The sequence below is a fragment of the Spermophilus citellus genome (genome assembly GCF_964194105.1).
Source record: "Spermophilus citellus genome assembly, chromosome: 10".
NCBI lineage: Eukaryota > Metazoa > Chordata > Mammalia > Rodentia > Sciuridae > Spermophilus > Spermophilus citellus.
In genome coordinates, this window is record NC_138197.1 from 77,348,596 (window position 1) to 77,365,384 (window position 16,789).

At 44.0% G+C, this 16,789-nt stretch overlaps 2 protein-coding genes across 4 annotated transcripts; one reads left to right on the plus strand and one right to left on the minus strand.

Annotated features, from left to right (window-relative positions):
- On the minus strand, positions 1-16,550 carry GLS2 (glutaminase 2). Of its 3 annotated transcripts, XM_081310283.1 has the most exons (20): positions 16,265-16,550; positions 16,025-16,121; positions 10,045-10,214; positions 8,966-9,065; positions 8,466-8,587; positions 7,745-7,874; positions 7,156-7,235; positions 6,906-7,069; positions 6,545-6,603; positions 4,668-4,700; positions 4,317-4,375; positions 3,774-3,840; positions 3,579-3,629; positions 3,223-3,399; positions 2,303-2,434; positions 1,848-1,940; positions 1,627-1,688; positions 1,077-1,153; positions 750-813; positions 1-452 (listed from the first exon to the last, which is right to left on the minus strand). In XM_081310283.1, the coding sequence occupies exons 1-20, from the start codon at positions 16,444-16,446 to the stop codon at positions 296-298; spliced, it is 2,076 nt and encodes a 691-aa protein (XP_081166409.1). In that variant the 5' UTR covers positions 16,447-16,550; the 3' UTR covers positions 1-295. The 3 variants fall into 3 exon arrangements, with proteins under 3 accessions (XP_081166409.1, XP_081166410.1, XP_081166411.1); XM_081310284.1 differs by lacking the exons at positions 10,045-10,214; positions 16,025-16,121 and having other exon boundaries at positions 16,265-16,546; XM_081310285.1 differs by lacking the exon at positions 10,045-10,214 and having other exon boundaries at positions 16,025-16,285.
- LOC308657947 (large ribosomal subunit protein eL43-like) lies at positions 14,545-15,193 on the plus strand. The gene has a single exon (XM_081310293.1). It carries the CDS (start codon positions 14,580-14,582, stop codon positions 14,856-14,858), a length of 279 nt encoding a protein of 92 aa, XP_081166419.1. The 5' UTR covers positions 14,545-14,579; the 3' UTR covers positions 14,859-15,193.
- Positions 16,551-16,789: the final 239 nt, after the last annotated feature.

Consider the following 16,789-nt stretch of genomic DNA (forward strand, 5'->3'; position numbering starts at 1 on the left):
TCCTTCCGTCGAAGTGTGGTTTCTTCAAGAGAGGACTTGGCTGAAGACCTGTGACGGTTTTGAGTGGACCAAGCCATTAGACCATAATGCAACCTGTCCATGGATAGCTCTACAAGCTATCCCTTGGGGAAAGGGGTATTTTAACTCTCATAGAAAGCACTGGCCTATGTCACAAATGGCTTTCTTGGTCCCCACTGAAGAAACTCTCCATAATACTTTTTTGGTAGTTATGGATTAAGTGTGTGGCCAGCACATGCTTTTTTCTTGAGCAGGGACTGTCCATGATCTGTTATTCTCAAACCATGCTCTCTAAGTTCTCTTTGGACAGGGCCTCAGCTGCTGCCTCAGCCTGAGTCTCAGAGAGTGTGTAGGAGTCCTGGTAATCTTGAAGCAGTTTGACCACCTCCAGGTGGTTGAATTGCACAGCATCATCCAGGGGAATGTTGCCCCACCTGAGGAACAATGAGCAAGATCAGGCAAAGGAGACATTAAGAGTGATGTAGTTGTATATCTGTGCATGGTGGGTAGTGGGCAGTGTTGGAGAAGCTGTGCCACCCTCCCTTCCATGCCCCCGGCACACTTTTTTTTTTTAATATGTATTTAGTTGGTGATGGACCTTTATTTTATTCATTTATTTATATGTGGTACTGAGAATCAAACCCAGTGCCTCACACATGCTAGGCAAGTGCTCTATCACAGAGCCCCAACCCAGCCCCAGCCCTCCCCCTTTTTAGCCTAATTTTTCTTACCTATCCTTAACAAAAGGGTTCACTTTGCAAGCCTCGATCAGAAATTTAACAACTTCTGTGTGTCCTAGGAATAGGGGCAGAAGGAAAATGATAGGATACAGATCCTAAACCCTTTTGTACAGACCCTTGACAGCCAGAGACTGTTTTGAGAGGAGAAAAGGCCTCTTTCCATTTTGCTCCCTGTAAACACCCAATAATAGTTTGGCTGCCAGCTGAATTGTCAGAACTAGTTGTTGGCCCTGGAACCTTGAAGACACATAAAACAGGGTATCTTAGTAGAAAAGAAAGGGGCTTATGCTCTGCCACCCACTTAAATCCTTCAGATACCTTCAGCTGCAGCAACATGTAGAGCTGTGCGGGAGTCATAATCTTTCTGTTCCATATCCATGGCTGACAAGGCAAACCTGAGGTAGTAGAAAGTGGCTAGGATTACCCAGATCAGTCTGTAATCACTAATGTCCTTTCTAATGTGGAGTCAGACTGGATGGACTCCAGAAAAAGTGAAACAGTTAATGCTACAATCTGAAGGCTATGTAATTTGTTCTAGATGAGACTGTAATTCCCACTTCAGAGAAATGAGATTGTGATGCTTCCAAAAGCATTATTGCCTACTTGTAGAACATGTTTGTTGATGTTGGTAATCCACTGAGGCAAGTTAACTATGCCCTTAACACTCAAGTTAATAACACTGTCATTTATTAAGTTCTTATGTGGTAGATACTTTGTTTAAAAAAAACAAAAAACAAAACACTTAAATCTACATCCATTCAGTCTAGGCCTCAAGCTGAAGCACTTAACTGTTTTGCTATGTGGCCCCCTAATAAGATCTCTGACCAGCAGTATTTTTACTGTGAATATCTGGTTATGGTAAAATTACCTTCGAAGAGCTGAGACATCTCCACTATAGGCAGCAAACAACAGGTTTACCACAGTCTTGTTCTGGAAGGCAAATCATAGCCATCTGAGATTAATTGTGGCTTTGACTCTGCCCTTGCCTAGTTCTGCCTTGTGATGACCTCCATGGATGCTTAGGCAATGAAGCATTACATCATATTCTGTTTTGAAATAATCTTATAAGGAACCTGGGGTTTTCCTTACCCGAACTTCTCCCCCTTCACGTCGTGGGTCTAATTTCCGAGCACAGTGCCTCAGGTTGTCATAGTTGTGGAAGTTAAAGAGAGACACCAACTTCTAGAATTGCAAGCCAAAGATATTGTTTACTTATTCCTTGCACTTGGTAGGAGCTCAAAATTGCTTTATTTACTTAAAGTAGCTACCACTAAATAAACTTATTGCTTAATTCAAAAATATTAAGTGGGCTGGGGATGTGGCTCAAGCAGTAGCGCGCTCGCCTGGCATGCGTGCGGCCCGGGTTCGATCCTCAGCACCACATACAAAGATGTTGTGTCCACCGAAAAAAATAAAAAATAAATAAAATTCTCTCTCTCTCTCTCTCTAAAAAAAAAAAAAAAAGTTAAAAAATTCTCTCTGTCTCTCTCTCCCCCTCTCTTGAAAAAAAAAAAAAATTAAGTACTACGTGCAGAATAACTCACCTGGCAAAAGTTGATGCCTCTATGACTGTTCCCCAGCTTGTCCAGTGGAGGTGACAGACACATCATTCCCATGACATTGGGTACCACCAGGAGGATGGCTCCTGACACAGCTGATTTGGCTGGCAGGCCCACCTGGGGAACAAATTTGAAGCTGAGGATGAGCTTGGGGTCCCCCAAATCTAGGAAAACAAACAAGGTAGGCTATTCTAAGTGACTGCATGGGCAAAGCCACAACCACCTCAACCTTTCAGACTTTTCTTACTTATTCCTTGCGCTTGGTAGGAGCTCAAAATTGCTTTATTTACTTACAGTGGCTACCATTAAATAAACTTATTGTTTAATTCAAAAATATTAATTACTATGTACTTAATATTTATTTAATTAAGTCATTGATAAAGGTAGGAAATGTTAATTGAAATATTAGCACTCTGCTAGCTAGAACTAGGGTAAAGTCACATTCTGGTGGTAGAAGGCAGGCAATAAACAGGCAACAATAAATAATTACTACAAACTGAGAAGAAAAGGAAGGTGCTGTGACCAGCGTTGTAGGTGGACCCATCTGAGATAGGGAAGTTAGAAAAGCCTCCTGGCTGGGGATGTAGTTCACTGGTAGAGCTTGCTTGCATGGGGGAGGTCTTGGGTTCAGTCTCTAGCACTGAAGGAAAAAAAAAAGGTGAGACCCAGAAGACACAGCCACAGGAAGGGTTGCACAAGAGTGATTCAGAAGGTGCACCTTCATGTGTTTGTATTTGAGGAACTGTGTCTGACAACCTCCTGTGAGGATTCTCAGCCTAACAGCCTAGCTGGAGATTTGTGAATAAGAAGCAGGAACAAACTTCCATCTCTCTATTTTCAGAGACCAGTGTCTTGTTTTGGCACAGGGCTCACCACTGATAGATGGCAGGGCCCAAAACACTCACATGGAAGGCAAACTGGCCCGAGAAGTCATACATGCCACAGGAATGCATGAGGCTGAGGGTGTTGCGCACTGCTTCAGCACTCAGAACGCTCTCGCCTGTGATGGGACAGATCCCACCGTTGGCAAGGGTGGCTGCCATGACACTGCCTGATTCACAGGTGACCTCCACGGAGCACAGCTGTGGAGACAAGGGAGAAGTGAAGATGTAATGTGGATGTGAACATGGTGCTTTTGGGAATAGAGCAGTGTTCTTAGCATCTAGATCTTTAACAAATTGCTTAATATTCCTGACAGAACCATGTGAGTAAGAGAAGGAAGGCAGTCTGTCTGTTTCCTTGGCCCTCAGGGTTTGCTTACCTGAAAGTAGAGATCAAGGGCAGCCATCATGTCCACCCCCTTAGGAAAGCACTGCAAGGAAGAAGAGGGAAAACATTCTCTTCAGGCCATTGACAGCCCCTTTCTCACTCCAGGGTCTCAGCCAAATTTCCCAACCCCTACTATCCTTCCACCAGCAGCAGAATTCCCAGAAACTCTACTGGCCTTCCCAGTTACCTTCTTTTCCTTGAGATAATAGCCGATGGCATAATTCCGATCCCCTGTTTCCTTCTCTGACTGGAATCTGAAGCAAACACCCAATTTAGTGCTTAATATTTGAGAGGTAAGTATGGGGAGAAGGGGAAAAATTGCCTTCCCTGAGAGACACAGAACTTTATCAGTGCCTTTATAACTTTTCACAGTAATATTAGAGGACATTTCTGAACCTAAGCAAATACTCAGCATAGCTTTGTTGTAAAAAACAAAAAACAACCCCTAAAGCTGTCTATTCATCTAGTCTTAAGAACACTGGTGAGACTCTGGCTTTGAGGTCTTGGCAAGGCCTTAGACACAAACCATCATGCTACCTCTCCTTACATATTAACTAGAAATTGAACAAATTATTTCACAAAGTAAACAAATGTCAATGAAGGGGCTCAGAGGAAGCTAGGAGGCCAAAGTTCCTATGGAATTCCTTCCTAAGATCCTCTCATCCCTCCCCCAATCCCATGTGTACACACACCACCCAATGTGTTCAGATAGTTCTGAACAAGGCCTTACGTGGCATTGCTGAAACCCATGAATTCATTTCCAGCCATTTTGTTCAGATATTGCAACACCTGGAAGAGAAGAGGGGCAAGGGAGGCTCACCTGACCGAGAACTCCTACTAAACACATCCCAGGCTGAACAGTTCTTCTGAACCACTCAGCCCTTATCCCAGCTTTGCCTGAGAGGACAGGGACTTCAAGAGGATTTCCTCCCTGAAGCAGCAGATGCCCACTCCTCTGGAAATAAGCCTTCTAGTATGGGTGCACCTGATACTGGGTCTAGAGCCAAGTACTTGGGGCAGCTGGAGGGGTCAGCATGACATGGTGAAAGGCAGCTAGGAGCTGAGTAGCAAGGGAACTTACAAAATCAAACTTCTCTGCTTTGTTACAGTCCATCTACAGAGAAAGAGAGAGATGTCAGTGTCTCAAGCCAAGGACAATGACAAAGGAAAAGGTCAAGCACTTAGTAGAGTTAAAAAATGTTAGACTAGTCTTGCTACTGGGGATATATTTTACAATGACCTTTTTCTTTGTGTCTCAAAGACAGGATTTCACTGTGTTACCCATGCTGGTCTCAAACTTATAGGATCAAATGATCCTCCTACCTTAGTTTCCCGAATAACTGAGTCTGTGGGCACATGCCGCCATGCCCTGGCAAACTTCTTTCCTTTTTAAACAACTGAGACCTTTTTTGGGGTGTGTGTACTGATTTTGTGTGTGTGTGTGTGTGTGTGTGTGTGTGTGGTGCTGGGGATTGAACCCAGGGCCTTGTGCATGCAAGGCACTCTATCAGCTGAGCTATATCCCCAACCCCTACATATTGATCTTAAAAAACAAACAATTTAGATTTTTATTAAGGCACAAAGGTACAGATAACTTCACATGCTCAGTAAGCCTGAGTCCCCCCACTTTCATTCTCTCTCTGAACCCTTATCTCTGAATCCCACTTTTATTTTCTTGCCTCCAGTCCTGTCTCCAAGTTCTATTCCTCTCATTCTCATTTTTTTTTTTTTTAATACCAGGGATTGAACCCAGGGGGCACTTAGCTACTGAGCCATATCCCCATCCCTTTTTGTATTTTATTTAGAGACAGGGTCTCTCACTAACTTGCTTAGGGCCTTGTTGAATTGCTGAGGCTAGCTTTGAACTTGTAATTCTTCTGCCTCAGCCTCCTGAGCTGCTGGGGTTTCAGGAGTGTGCCACTGCACCCAGCCCTGATTCCCATCCCTTAATATACCATGCTAGAACCTTAATTTAGCTCATTCTGACTCCCATGCCAATCCCAAGACTGAACGGAGTGACAGAAATCGGATGAGTATATCTGTTGCATATATTATAATATCCAACCATATTGACAGCTGACAATGAAGCTAAAGATTTTTTTTTCCCCTTTTGGTGGTGCTAGGATCAAACTCAGGGTCTTTGCAAGTGCTCTGCCATGGAGCTACATCCCTAACCCTGAAGCTAAAGATTTTAGTTGAGTCAAGATCAATATGGCCAACTTAGATGGGAATGGGATGAAGCAGGTCCCAGAGACAGGGCTGTAGATAGAACCATCACATAATAGGGATAGAGACTTGGCCTGGTTTCCCTCAGACTCACTGCTTCATGCACACATCAGCTAGAGTCAACACCACAGGGACTCTGACACCTGAATTGCTGGGGGAAGGGTTATTAACACCACCTTCCCCAGGAGGGACTGTGATTGGCTTCAGAATGTTTCTGCCCACGCTACTCCCAAGTTCTTGCTTAAGCCCTGGGAGACCTACAGCTGATGGGCTTGCCTGACACCCTTGCTCAAGGCCAACTCACAGTTCTAGGTGACGTGAATAACTGCCCTGGCCTGGCCATTCACCCTTCTTTGTATGTTTCCCTTACCCAGAAGTGGCCAATCGGTGCCTAATAATGCTGTCCTCCCCCTGTCTCTGGCATTTGGCCCTTGATCCTAGGCAGAGGTCAGGATCTGCTCACTCCTCCAAGGGCCTGGAAGCTCTAGATTCTACTCATAGGTGGGGGCAGGGAATGATATAGGGTGAAGGTGGAGGAGGTGATGCAGCCTCTCTTACTGGCATCCTCAGCATAACACACAGATCCCTGTTACGCTCATACAAAGCCTTCTGGGAACCCTCAAAGGAATCAGTATCCCACTGGTCTCCCTGGAGAGCTTAACAGATAGGAGGGATATAGGAATAAGGGGGCTTAGAGAAGAGTACCTTTCAGAAAGTTAGTGTGTCACTGACCTTGATCAGGGAGCTGACAACAATGGCACCAGCATTGACCATGGGATTATGAGGAATTCCTGGGGAAATACAAATTGTGCAGGGTCTTATCAGTCACTGAACAAAGACTCCTTTACAACCTGCCCTCTCTGTAGGTTAAATAAGAAAGATTTCTTTGCTGGGGTAAAAGGAATATAAGGGCTAATCAGGAAAAGCAGTGTTTACAGCCGTACCACTCTGATCACGCTTGATCGTCTCTGATCTCACAAGCTAAGCAGGGTTAGGCCTGGTTAGTAGTTGGATGGGAGGAAAGGCAAAGAAACAAATGAAAAAGGCTTGGGGGAGGGAGCATGAGTTTGGTCTGAGCTCTGGGGGTGCTCACCTTCCTCATTGAGGGAGAGTTTGTTGTAGCGCAGGCCGCTGGGCTCCTTGCCCACAAACTTATGCACGTAGTCAGTGCCTAGGGTGCTTATGGAGATGGCATAGGTGAGGGGCTTCACGCAGGACTGCAGGCAGAAGGGGATCTTTGTGTGGCCCACAGAGTGCCTGGAGGCAGACAGGTGCAATGAAAGGGGTTGGCCTTTGTTCTCTACCTGTGCCCTTCCTCCCCTTCCTCTCACCCAGCATCTCACCGTTGTCCATCCACAGTACATAGGGAGACACCCCACAGGTCTGGGTTTGACTTGGCCAGGTGAGGAATGTAGGCCGCCACCTGGGCAGGAGTGGGTAGAGAAAAGGGAGAAAGACGGATGTGGAGAAGAGTATGGAGTTCAGGATCAGGAGAGTTTTTTTGATAAAAAACTAAATTCTGACTCCAGCATGGCAAATGAATTCCCTTCTATTTGTTGTTCCCAGAAACTCCAAGCCTTAAGTCCTAGGGGATCTTATCTATCTGTAGCCTCTGTCCTGTAGTGATGGCAATAAAGCCCATGGAAGGTTAAAAAGGAGAATTCTGGGGTCAGCTTCTTGTTTTGATTTTTAGATTCAATTACTATAAGTCTCTGACAATTCACTTGACTATGCCACAATCTCCTAAGAAAACTAGGATTCCCTCACTTGCTCTAGGAACCTGTTTAGAAACACATGGAGCTATTTCCACATTTTTAGAGGTTCTGCTTCTCATTTCGCATCCATTGGATTCCCAGCCCCAGGAAGTCTCTAAGAATTAAGATATATCTGGCCCAGAGCCCTTGCCCCTCCCTTATTCCCCCCGGCCCTCACTTTGCCTCCTGTGAGCTCTTTGGCATCCTCAAAGATGCGATCCACATGGCCCGTGAACTCCTCAAAATCGGGAATGACAAACTTCTTTCGGAATGCCTGGGTCAGGAGCACAATGTTGCTGCTCACACACCTGGATCCCAGACACGATTGCATTAGGGGGCTGCAGACATACAGCAGGGACTCACTCTGGAGCCATGGAAGTTGGAAATAAAGAAGGTTGTGAGTGGTCATGTGGTTTGAGACCAACAGCTTTGGCAAGTCACTTTATCATTTTGGTTTTGAGTTTCTTCACCTCTAAAATGAACAATAGTAATAACATGGAAAGATACCTCAAGACATAATGTCTTGGGATATAAGAAGAAAATAATTACTAGAATAAGTATAGTATGTCATTTTTATATTTTAGAAATCCTAAGTCCTATATTTATGTATATTCATATATATATGTGACTACATAGGATATTATCTAAAAGATATCCACTAATCTGTTAACAATGTTTACTTCCAGGAAAAGGGGCTAGGACTGGGAGAAAAGGGAAATGAGAACATATATTTCTATATTGTTCAGAATTCATAATGAGTATTCATATATTACTTGTGTGATGAATAATAAAACAAAATGAAGTGTTGAATTATACAATCCCCAAGATTTCTATATGCTCTGATATCTGTGTCCACAGAACAGTTTTGAAAATAATGCCCTCATTTCTGGGGCCCTCACTTTTGGAAGAGATTTCGGTCCAAGAGGCCACCACTGCTAGACTCTTGGACCATGTGGTGCATCTGACTCATGCAGTCCCGGAGCCGGGGATCTGATGTCTGCAGTCCGGTGGCCTTCAGTGCCTTTAGGGAAAGAAGAGGCCTGGTAAATTTAGCTCAAAGAATAGTATTTTAATCCTAATAGTCTTTCCCAATAGATACTCAGTTACCTCAATCCCAATTACTACAAAAGGTAGGACAAGTGGATTTGGAAATTAAAAGGGAATGAAGCAGCTTTGAAGGTTAACAAGGGATTCCTGCCCCTTTTCAGATAGTTGTGTTTAATCTGGCCCTGGGGCAGAGATGGGATTGTCTCCTTAGTTTAGGCATCTGTTATTACCCACCTGCATTCTCTATCCTCATGCAGTAACCCATTAGGTGTCCTGTATCTGTCCTACCCTCCTTTTCCCACTTTCCATAGATCTAAGGATTAGGGTTCAGAACAGGTAGGGGGCAACTTACACTAGTGAACTTGTGGATGGGGATTCGTTCCTGTCCCTCGGCAATAGTGTAGAAGAGCAGATCACCCAGGCGGGACAGCATGCCACACTCTGATGCATCACTGTTTGGGGGTAGAGACAGGGGAGGAGGGCAGGAGCCTGAGAATCACTCCTTGCTCCTCCTCCTTGAACATGGGCTGATCATTAGGTGAGTGTCCTCATTCGGTGTCTCTTCCCTAAACCATCTGATCTATCCTGAGAAGCTGTACCTCTCACTTTCTAGCTTTTACTCATAACTAAAATCTTTATTTCTACCTGCCTACTTGACACTTCTAGACCATAGGCACTGAAAACTCAGCATGTCCAAACCTAAGTCATCTTACCTTCCCGCCTCTTCTCTTCTTGTGTTTCCCATCTGGGTCAAATTACTACCACCTGGGTGCTAAGCTGGAAATGCAGAACAATTTTGGTAGTTCCCATACCTTAAGTCCATGTTGGTTGGCCACTAAAACTGGATGAATCTACCTCCATAATACCTCTCAAATCTGCCCTCTTCTTTCCCCCCAAGCAATATGGTATAGTAGAAAGGATCGAAGGTTGCTCCTTAATAGCTGTGTGATGTTGGGCAGATCACGTAATATTGTTGAACCTGCTTCCTAGTCTATAAAATAAGAGTGGTAATATCTACTTCACATGGGTAATATGAGCCTAAATTAAGATCATATTCCATGAAAAAAATGTCTTAACACAAAGTAGATGCTCAGTAAATCAGAACTCAATAGCTCCTTGTTGTCTGTTGCCTAATTGCCACTATACACTCTTGACTCCCCAGCTATCTTCTGCAATGTGCTACCTATTTTCTTAAACTCAGAATAACTCAAAAACTTTGTGACGGCTCCCTAGTGCTTACAGAAGAAGTTATTTCTTGGTTTGGCATTCAAGGCTCCTTAGAACCTGCCAACTTGCTGGGTGCAGGTAGTGTATGCCTGTAATCCCAGCCACTCAGGAGGCTGAGGCAGAAGGACTGCAAGTTGGAAGCCAGCCTAAGCAAATTAGTGAGACATGGGGCTGGGGATGTGGCTCAGGCAGTAGCACACTCGCCTGGCATGCGCAGGGCGCTGGGTTCGATCCTCAGCACCACATAAAAATAAAAATAAAGATGAGGGGCTGGGGATGTGGCTCAAGCGGTAGCGCGCTCGCCTGGCATGCGTGCGGCCCGGGTTCCATCCTCCAGCACCACATACAAACAAAGATGTTGTGTCTGCCAATAACTAAAAAATAAATAGACATTTAAAAAAATAAAAAAATAAAGATGATGTGTCCACCAAAAACTAAAAAAATAAATATTAAAAAAATTTTCTCTCACTCTCTCTTTAAAAAACAAAATTAGTGAGACACTGGGGATGTAGCTCAGTGGTAAAGTACCCCTAGGTTCAATCCCCAGCACCAAAAAACCTGCCACCTTTCTTTTGCTATTCCCCACCATTCTCCCACATTCATTATGAGAGGTTAATAGATGGTTCCCCAAATGGGCCAGGGACTGTGAGGTTTCCTGGACTTTACGTATGCTGTGATTTCTGCATGGAATGACCTTCTTCTCCTTCAATTAGCATAGTCCTGTCCATCCTTCAAGGTCCAGTTCAAATGCCACCAACTCTGTAATATCTCCCCAATCCTCCAGATTTTACTTATGTTGTTGCTGGGGTGGCACGTAAACCATTTTACTGTCGGAGGACTCTTCCCTTGTTCAACTAGGTTTTTGTCTTCCTATCTTTGAGCAAAGTGGGTCTTTGATAAGAATTACCATGTTACATAATTAGGAAGGTCCCTGTACCCGCAAATCTCTCTCTCAATGGTTATGGCACCAAAAATTCTTTAGGCACCAAAGACTTCTTGATCTTCAAGAGTTCCTCTATTAACAGATTTAGAGGAATGATATCAGATCAAATACGACAGTTGAGATTTAGACCCTTCAAAGCCCTTTGACCCAATAACTTGGTTTCCAGGAATATATTCACTTATCTATAAAGTTACATATTCATTGCATAATTAAAAGGATTTAAAACAACTGTTCATTAGTAGGGAAATAGGTAAATTATGAGTTTATTCATATAATGAAATGTTATGGCCTGTAAATAAAATGAAATTAGGGACTGCTTTGAGTACTGATCTCTAAGATGCAATATTAACTAAAGAAGCATGTTTCAGAACAGTGTATGCTGAATGAAAGTATTGATGTTTAAAAATATGTGTTTCCTTATTCCAGTACAAAATATTTCTGGCAGGACATATAAGAAACAGGTAAAACTCATCTCTAGGAGAAGTAGTTGGGGCTACGCAAAAAGGGTGGGAGGGATGCTTTTCACTATAGTATCTTCTATACTTTTGAATTTTGAACCATATAACTATATTGTCCATGAAACAAGACACTAAAAAACTAAAGATTCTCAAGAAGCTTGGCATAGAGTAGGCATGTGTGCGTTTGGGACCAGGAGGAACACCAGAAGGGGAAGGGATCCAATTTTGGAGGAAACCGTCACAATGCTAGTATCTGTAGGAAAGGGGTGGGGAAGCCATATGAGTGATAACTAAAAGAGGAAAGTTTGTAGGGATGTTTGGTTATTTTGTTTTATGTTTTGCAGTATGGGAGATTGAACCCAAGGCCTCAGGCATGCTAGAAAAGTGCTCTAACACTGAGCTACATTCCCAGCCTTTGTAGGAACACCTTGAAAGCAGGTCTCTGTGCCTGAATGCTGATAGATAGGAAATAATGCCACATCATTTCTGAATGTCTCAAAATTCTTTAAAAAATTGCATATTTTTTGGGGGGGGCAGTACTGGGGATTGAATTCGGGGGCAATCAGCCACTAAGCCACATCCTCAGGCCTGTTTTGATTTATTTAGAGACAGGGTCTCACTGAGTTGCTTAGTGCCTCACTTTTGCTGAAGCTGGCTTTGAACTTGAGATCCTCCTGTCTCAGCCTCCTGAACCACTGGGATTACAGGTATGTACCACCATATGATGCTAAAAAATTGCATGCCTTTTGATTTAGATATAGACTGATCACCAATGTAATGTTGAAGGGAAAAAAGGTATAGAATAATGTGTACAGTATAATATCATTTATTAAAAAGATAATATTAACATGTATTATATGCATTAAAATATCTCTAAAAGACTATAGAAGATATTAATGTCATCAGATGTTTCGGGAACAAAATTTCCTAGGAATTTACTCTTAAGAAATAATTGTGGGCTGGGATTGTGGCTCAACGGTAGAGCGCTCGCCTAGCATGGGGGGGACCCGGGTTCGATTCTCAGCACCACATAAAAATAAAGGCATTGTGTTGTGTCCATCTACACCTAAAAAATAAATATTAAAAAAAAATAAATAATTGTGAGGGGCTGGGGTTGTGGCTCAGTGGTAGAGTGCTTGCCTCACATGTGTGAGGCACTGGGTTCAATTCTCAGCACCACATATAAATAAATGAATAAAATAAAGGTCCATCAACACTAAAAAAATATTTAAAAAAAAAGAAATAATTGTGAGGTGCTGGAGTTGTGGCTCAGTGATAAAGCTCTTGCCTCACATGTGTGAGGCCCTGGGTTCGATTCTCAGCATCGCATATAAATAAGTAAAATAAAGGTCCATCAACAATTAATAAAATATTTAAAAAAGAAATAATTGTGAACCAGGCATGGTGCACACACCTATAATCCCAGTGACTTAGGAGGCTGAGGCAAGAGGATCATGAGTTCAAAGTAAACCTCAGCGACTTAGCAAGACTCTGTCTCAAAATATCTTAAAAAAAGGGCTGGGGATGTGGCTCAGTGGTAGAATGCCCCTGGGTTCAACCCCTGTCAGAAGAAGAAAAGAAAAATATAGTGAAATTATTGTTGAAAGTACACAAAAGAGTCTATAGTAACCAAACTGAAGATTGATTAAGTAAGTTATGGTAATGGTGCTGGGAATGTGGTTCAGTGATACAGTGCATGCCTAGAATGTTTAAGGCCTTGGATTTGATTCCTAGCAATACAAAAAAAAAAAAGTTGTGGCAACTCATATCATGGAATCTTTTAAAATGGTAAAATGGCAGCTATTAAAATTGATGTCATATACACATATTGAAAGCGGTTCAAAAATAGAAAAGTAGGTTACCAAAGGATATGAATATGATCTCATTTTTGTTATATATTAGATATATATGGAAATATCACAATTTTTTTTGGTGGTGCTGGGGATTGAACCCAGGGCCTAGTCATGCTACCAACTGAGCTATATCCCCAGCCATCCCTTTCTTTCTTTCTTTTTTTTTAATATTTATTTTTAGTTGTGGTTGGACACAATATCTTTATTTATTTTTATGTGGTGCTGAGGATTGAACCTAGGGCCTCACATGTGCTAGGCGAGCACTCTACTGCTGAGCCACAATCCCAGCCCAAATCCACTTCTCAGCTTGCTTTTCTTTCCTTTTTGGTGGTGATGGGGATTGAACTCAGGGCCTTGTGCATGTGAGCCTTTTTTTCTTGATACTGTTTTTATCTTTCTTTTTTTTTCTTTTTTTTTTTTAAGAGAGAGGAGAGGGAGTGAGGGAGTGAGGGAGAGAGGGAGAGAGAGAGAGAGAGAGAGAGAGAGAGAGAGAGAGAATTAATTTATTTATTTATTTTTTTGTTGGTATGTGGTGCTGAGGATCGAACCCGGGCCGCACGCATGCCAGGCGAGCAGGCTACCGCTTGAGCCACATCCCCAGCCCCTCTTTCTTTTCTTTTTGAGATGGGGTCTTACTATGTTGCCCAGGCTAGCCTTGCATTTTCATTCTTTCTACCTCAGCCTACTAAGTAAGTAGCTGGGATTACAGAAGCACATCACACACTTGGCTTCTTGTTTTTCTTTTAAAAATCAGAAATACAATAAAGCTACATGTTTTTAAAAATAAACAATAACCCGAATAACAAGACTTCCTTCACCCCCAAGTCAAAATCCTACCCTTCATGGTGTCACACTCTCAGCGGCCATCACCCTTCAGTGCTGCCAACCCTTCTGCCCAGGGAGCAGCAGTCCAAGGCCATTACCAAGAGGTTTCCTGGAGATGGAGCAGCCACAGGCAGGAGAAACTAGTCCCCTAAAAACACTCTATTACCCTACTCACTAGATGCTGGTGTGTGTGTAGGGGAACCAGGGATGCTTCTAGCTCCCACTCTAAAGGGGAAGGATAATAGGCTTTGCTCTATCCTACCACTCTTCTCCCATAGTTATTTGGGAGGAGGGGAGGGTGGAGATTGAACAAGAAGGAGTGGTCTTATCCTTTAAATGTTCCATGTCTCTTTGAGAAAAGTAGTGCATAATAATGATTATTAATAGTAAACAATTGCCAGGCTTGGTGGCACACGTCTGTAATCCCAGCGGCTGGGGAGACTGACACGGGAGAATTGCAAGTTTGAAGCCAGCCTCAGCAATGGTGAGACACTAAGCGACTCAGTGAGACCCGTCTCTAAATAAAATGAATAATAGGGATGGGGATGTGGCTCAGTGGTCGAGTGCCTCGGAGTTCAATCCCCAGTACCCTTCCCCCCCAAAAAAAAATTTAAAAAAAAATAGTAAACAGCTCTTCGGTCGGGCCTAAGTCGCGGCGACATGGCTAAACGCACTAAGAAAGTCGGAATCGTCGGTAAATATGGGACCCGCTACGGTGCCTCCCTCCGGAAAATGGTGAAGAAAATCGAAATCAGCCAGCACGCCAAGTACACATGTTCCTTCTGTGGCAAAACCAAGATGAAGAGACGGTCTGTGGGGATCTGGCACTGTGGTTCCTGCATGAAAACAGTGGCTGGTGGTGCCTGGATCTACAACACCACTTCTGCCGTCACAGTCAAGTCTGCAATCAGAAGACTGAAGGAATTGAAAGACCAGTAGAAAGTTCTACCATATAGCAAAATTGTGGTTTGTTTGTTAATTGTATTAACTGGATGTTCTGATGTGAATTGCATTAATATTGCCCTTTCAAAAGATTTGTAAATTGAAGCCCTTCTAATTTGAATTGGAAAATTTTGCTAGATGGGTTATTGTAATTCAGGTCTTTTTTCTTCAATAGTCAGATGATAACGGCAGAGACTAAGTCTTATGGCTTAGTATATACTCAGCTTTTTTTGTTTTTTTAAAACACTGTTCAACTACTCCGAGATACATTGATATTGTACAAAATTTGTTTTAAAGGTAAAATATGCTAAAATACACAAAGGATATACATTAAAAAAATAGTAAACAATAGTTATTGGTCTCCCAGTACCCTTCAAATACTTATTGATTTATTACCTCTCAGGACTGGAACTTCAGTGGTGGTGAGGTAGTGCTGTTTTTATGGCTATTTTAACTACGGTATACATATGTTTCTGAGTATCATCAGTTAGATGTCAATGATAAAACAGAGAGCCCATTTCCTGTTACAGCTATAATAGGGTAGGGGTTACTTGGACTGGGTCTAGCTCACCCTCTGAAGAGGGCAAAAATTTCTTTTTTTGCAAAAATTTCTTATTCAGCATTATTTGTGTCTCAGAGAGAGGAAAAAAAGGAAAAGGTTCAGCAACGAAGTATTTCTGGGAAGAGAAGTTCCACCTGGGAGTGGGAAGCAGAAGTACCCAAAGGAGAAGAATCCTTCAAATTAGGGAGCCTGAGCAGCATAAATAACAGCTCTGACTAGCTCTGATTTCTGCATCTCATGATTCCCCCCACCATTATAAATATTCTCCTCATTCAATAGTTTGGAAAGATATCTTTATTCTACAGATAGGGGACCCTGCTATGCACACACCCAATACATACGCATGTATTTGCGCACCAATAATAAGCGCCCATCACACTTTGCCTGCGAGTACGCGCAGAAATAAGACACTCCACGTAGACCCAAGTACACTTGGACCTAAAACAGGAGGCTGTTTATACCCACACATCCCCTAAAATACCTAGGAGAACCCGAGAGGAAAAGAAGGGGAGGATGGGCGGGCCTGCACACGGCCCCACACTGTGACACGTGCACCAAGCAACACTCTGCGCCCATTCTGCATTCCCATTTAAGTACGCACCTTGGACGGGCACCATCTCGAAGACCGACCTGCCCAAACGCCCTCCCGGGCGGAAGGCACTTTACCGCCCGAGCTCGGCGGACCCAAATCCCCAAATCTAAAGGAAAAGGCATCGCAGGCTAGTGAGCGAGAAGAGGGGAGATGTGATGCGCTCCCTGGGGACCGGGATTCGGGCGCTAGCGAGAACGACAGTGGGAGTGGGAGCAAGCCTGTCCCCTGCCCCTGTCCCGCGAGCCTTACTGATCCTGGTGCTGTGGCTGGTGGCTGTGCGGCGTCTCCCTGCCCTGTGCCGCTGCCTCACTGAGGTGGTGTCGGACGCCCCAGCCAAGGAAGGGGCTCCGGCTCAGGTGACCCCAGCCTCCCCGCTGGCAGCGACTGCCAGCTCGGCTCAGTGCATTCTGCAGAGCTCTCATGGAGCGCATGCCCCCGGCGCGCTGCCGGCTCTGCCCGAGAGCCCAGGACGTCTGAGCGTTGGCTGGTAGGGAGGGGGTGGAGACGTTCCGAGCTAGACAAGGTGTGGGGGGAGCTGAGTGAGGGAGTGCTGCGCCTGGGAGGTGAAGAGGGGCCACGTGGGTGGGGCTGGAGCTGGAGGAGGGGCCAGTCCCTTCTAGGCTCGGGTCGGCGCCAGATTCACTCGTTCTTCCTAGACAGGGGATGGATGGGCTAGGAATGCCAGTGACTGGGAAGAAGTGGGGCCTGGGGTCTAGGGGGTGGCGAAGAGAGGGCGGTGCCCGGGAATCGAGATAGACAGTGCTCAAGTCAATA

Coding starts and splice junctions, on each gene's coding strand:
- GLS2 (XM_081310283.1), bottom strand. CDS start 16,446: ATGCGCTCCATGAGAGCTCTGCAGAATGCACTGAGCCGAGCTGGCAGT. Junction 16,122..16,264: donor CAGCCACAGCACCAGGATCA/GTAAGGCTCGCG, acceptor CTTTTCCTTTAG/ATTTGGGGATTTGGGTCCGC. Junction 814..1,076: donor ACATGTTGCTGCAGCTGAAG/GTATCTGAAGGA, acceptor CCCTATTCCTAG/GACACACAGAAGTTGTTAAA.
- LOC308657947 (XM_081310293.1), top strand. CDS start 14,580: ATGGCTAAACGCACTAAGAAAGTCGGAATCGTCGGTAAATATGGGACC.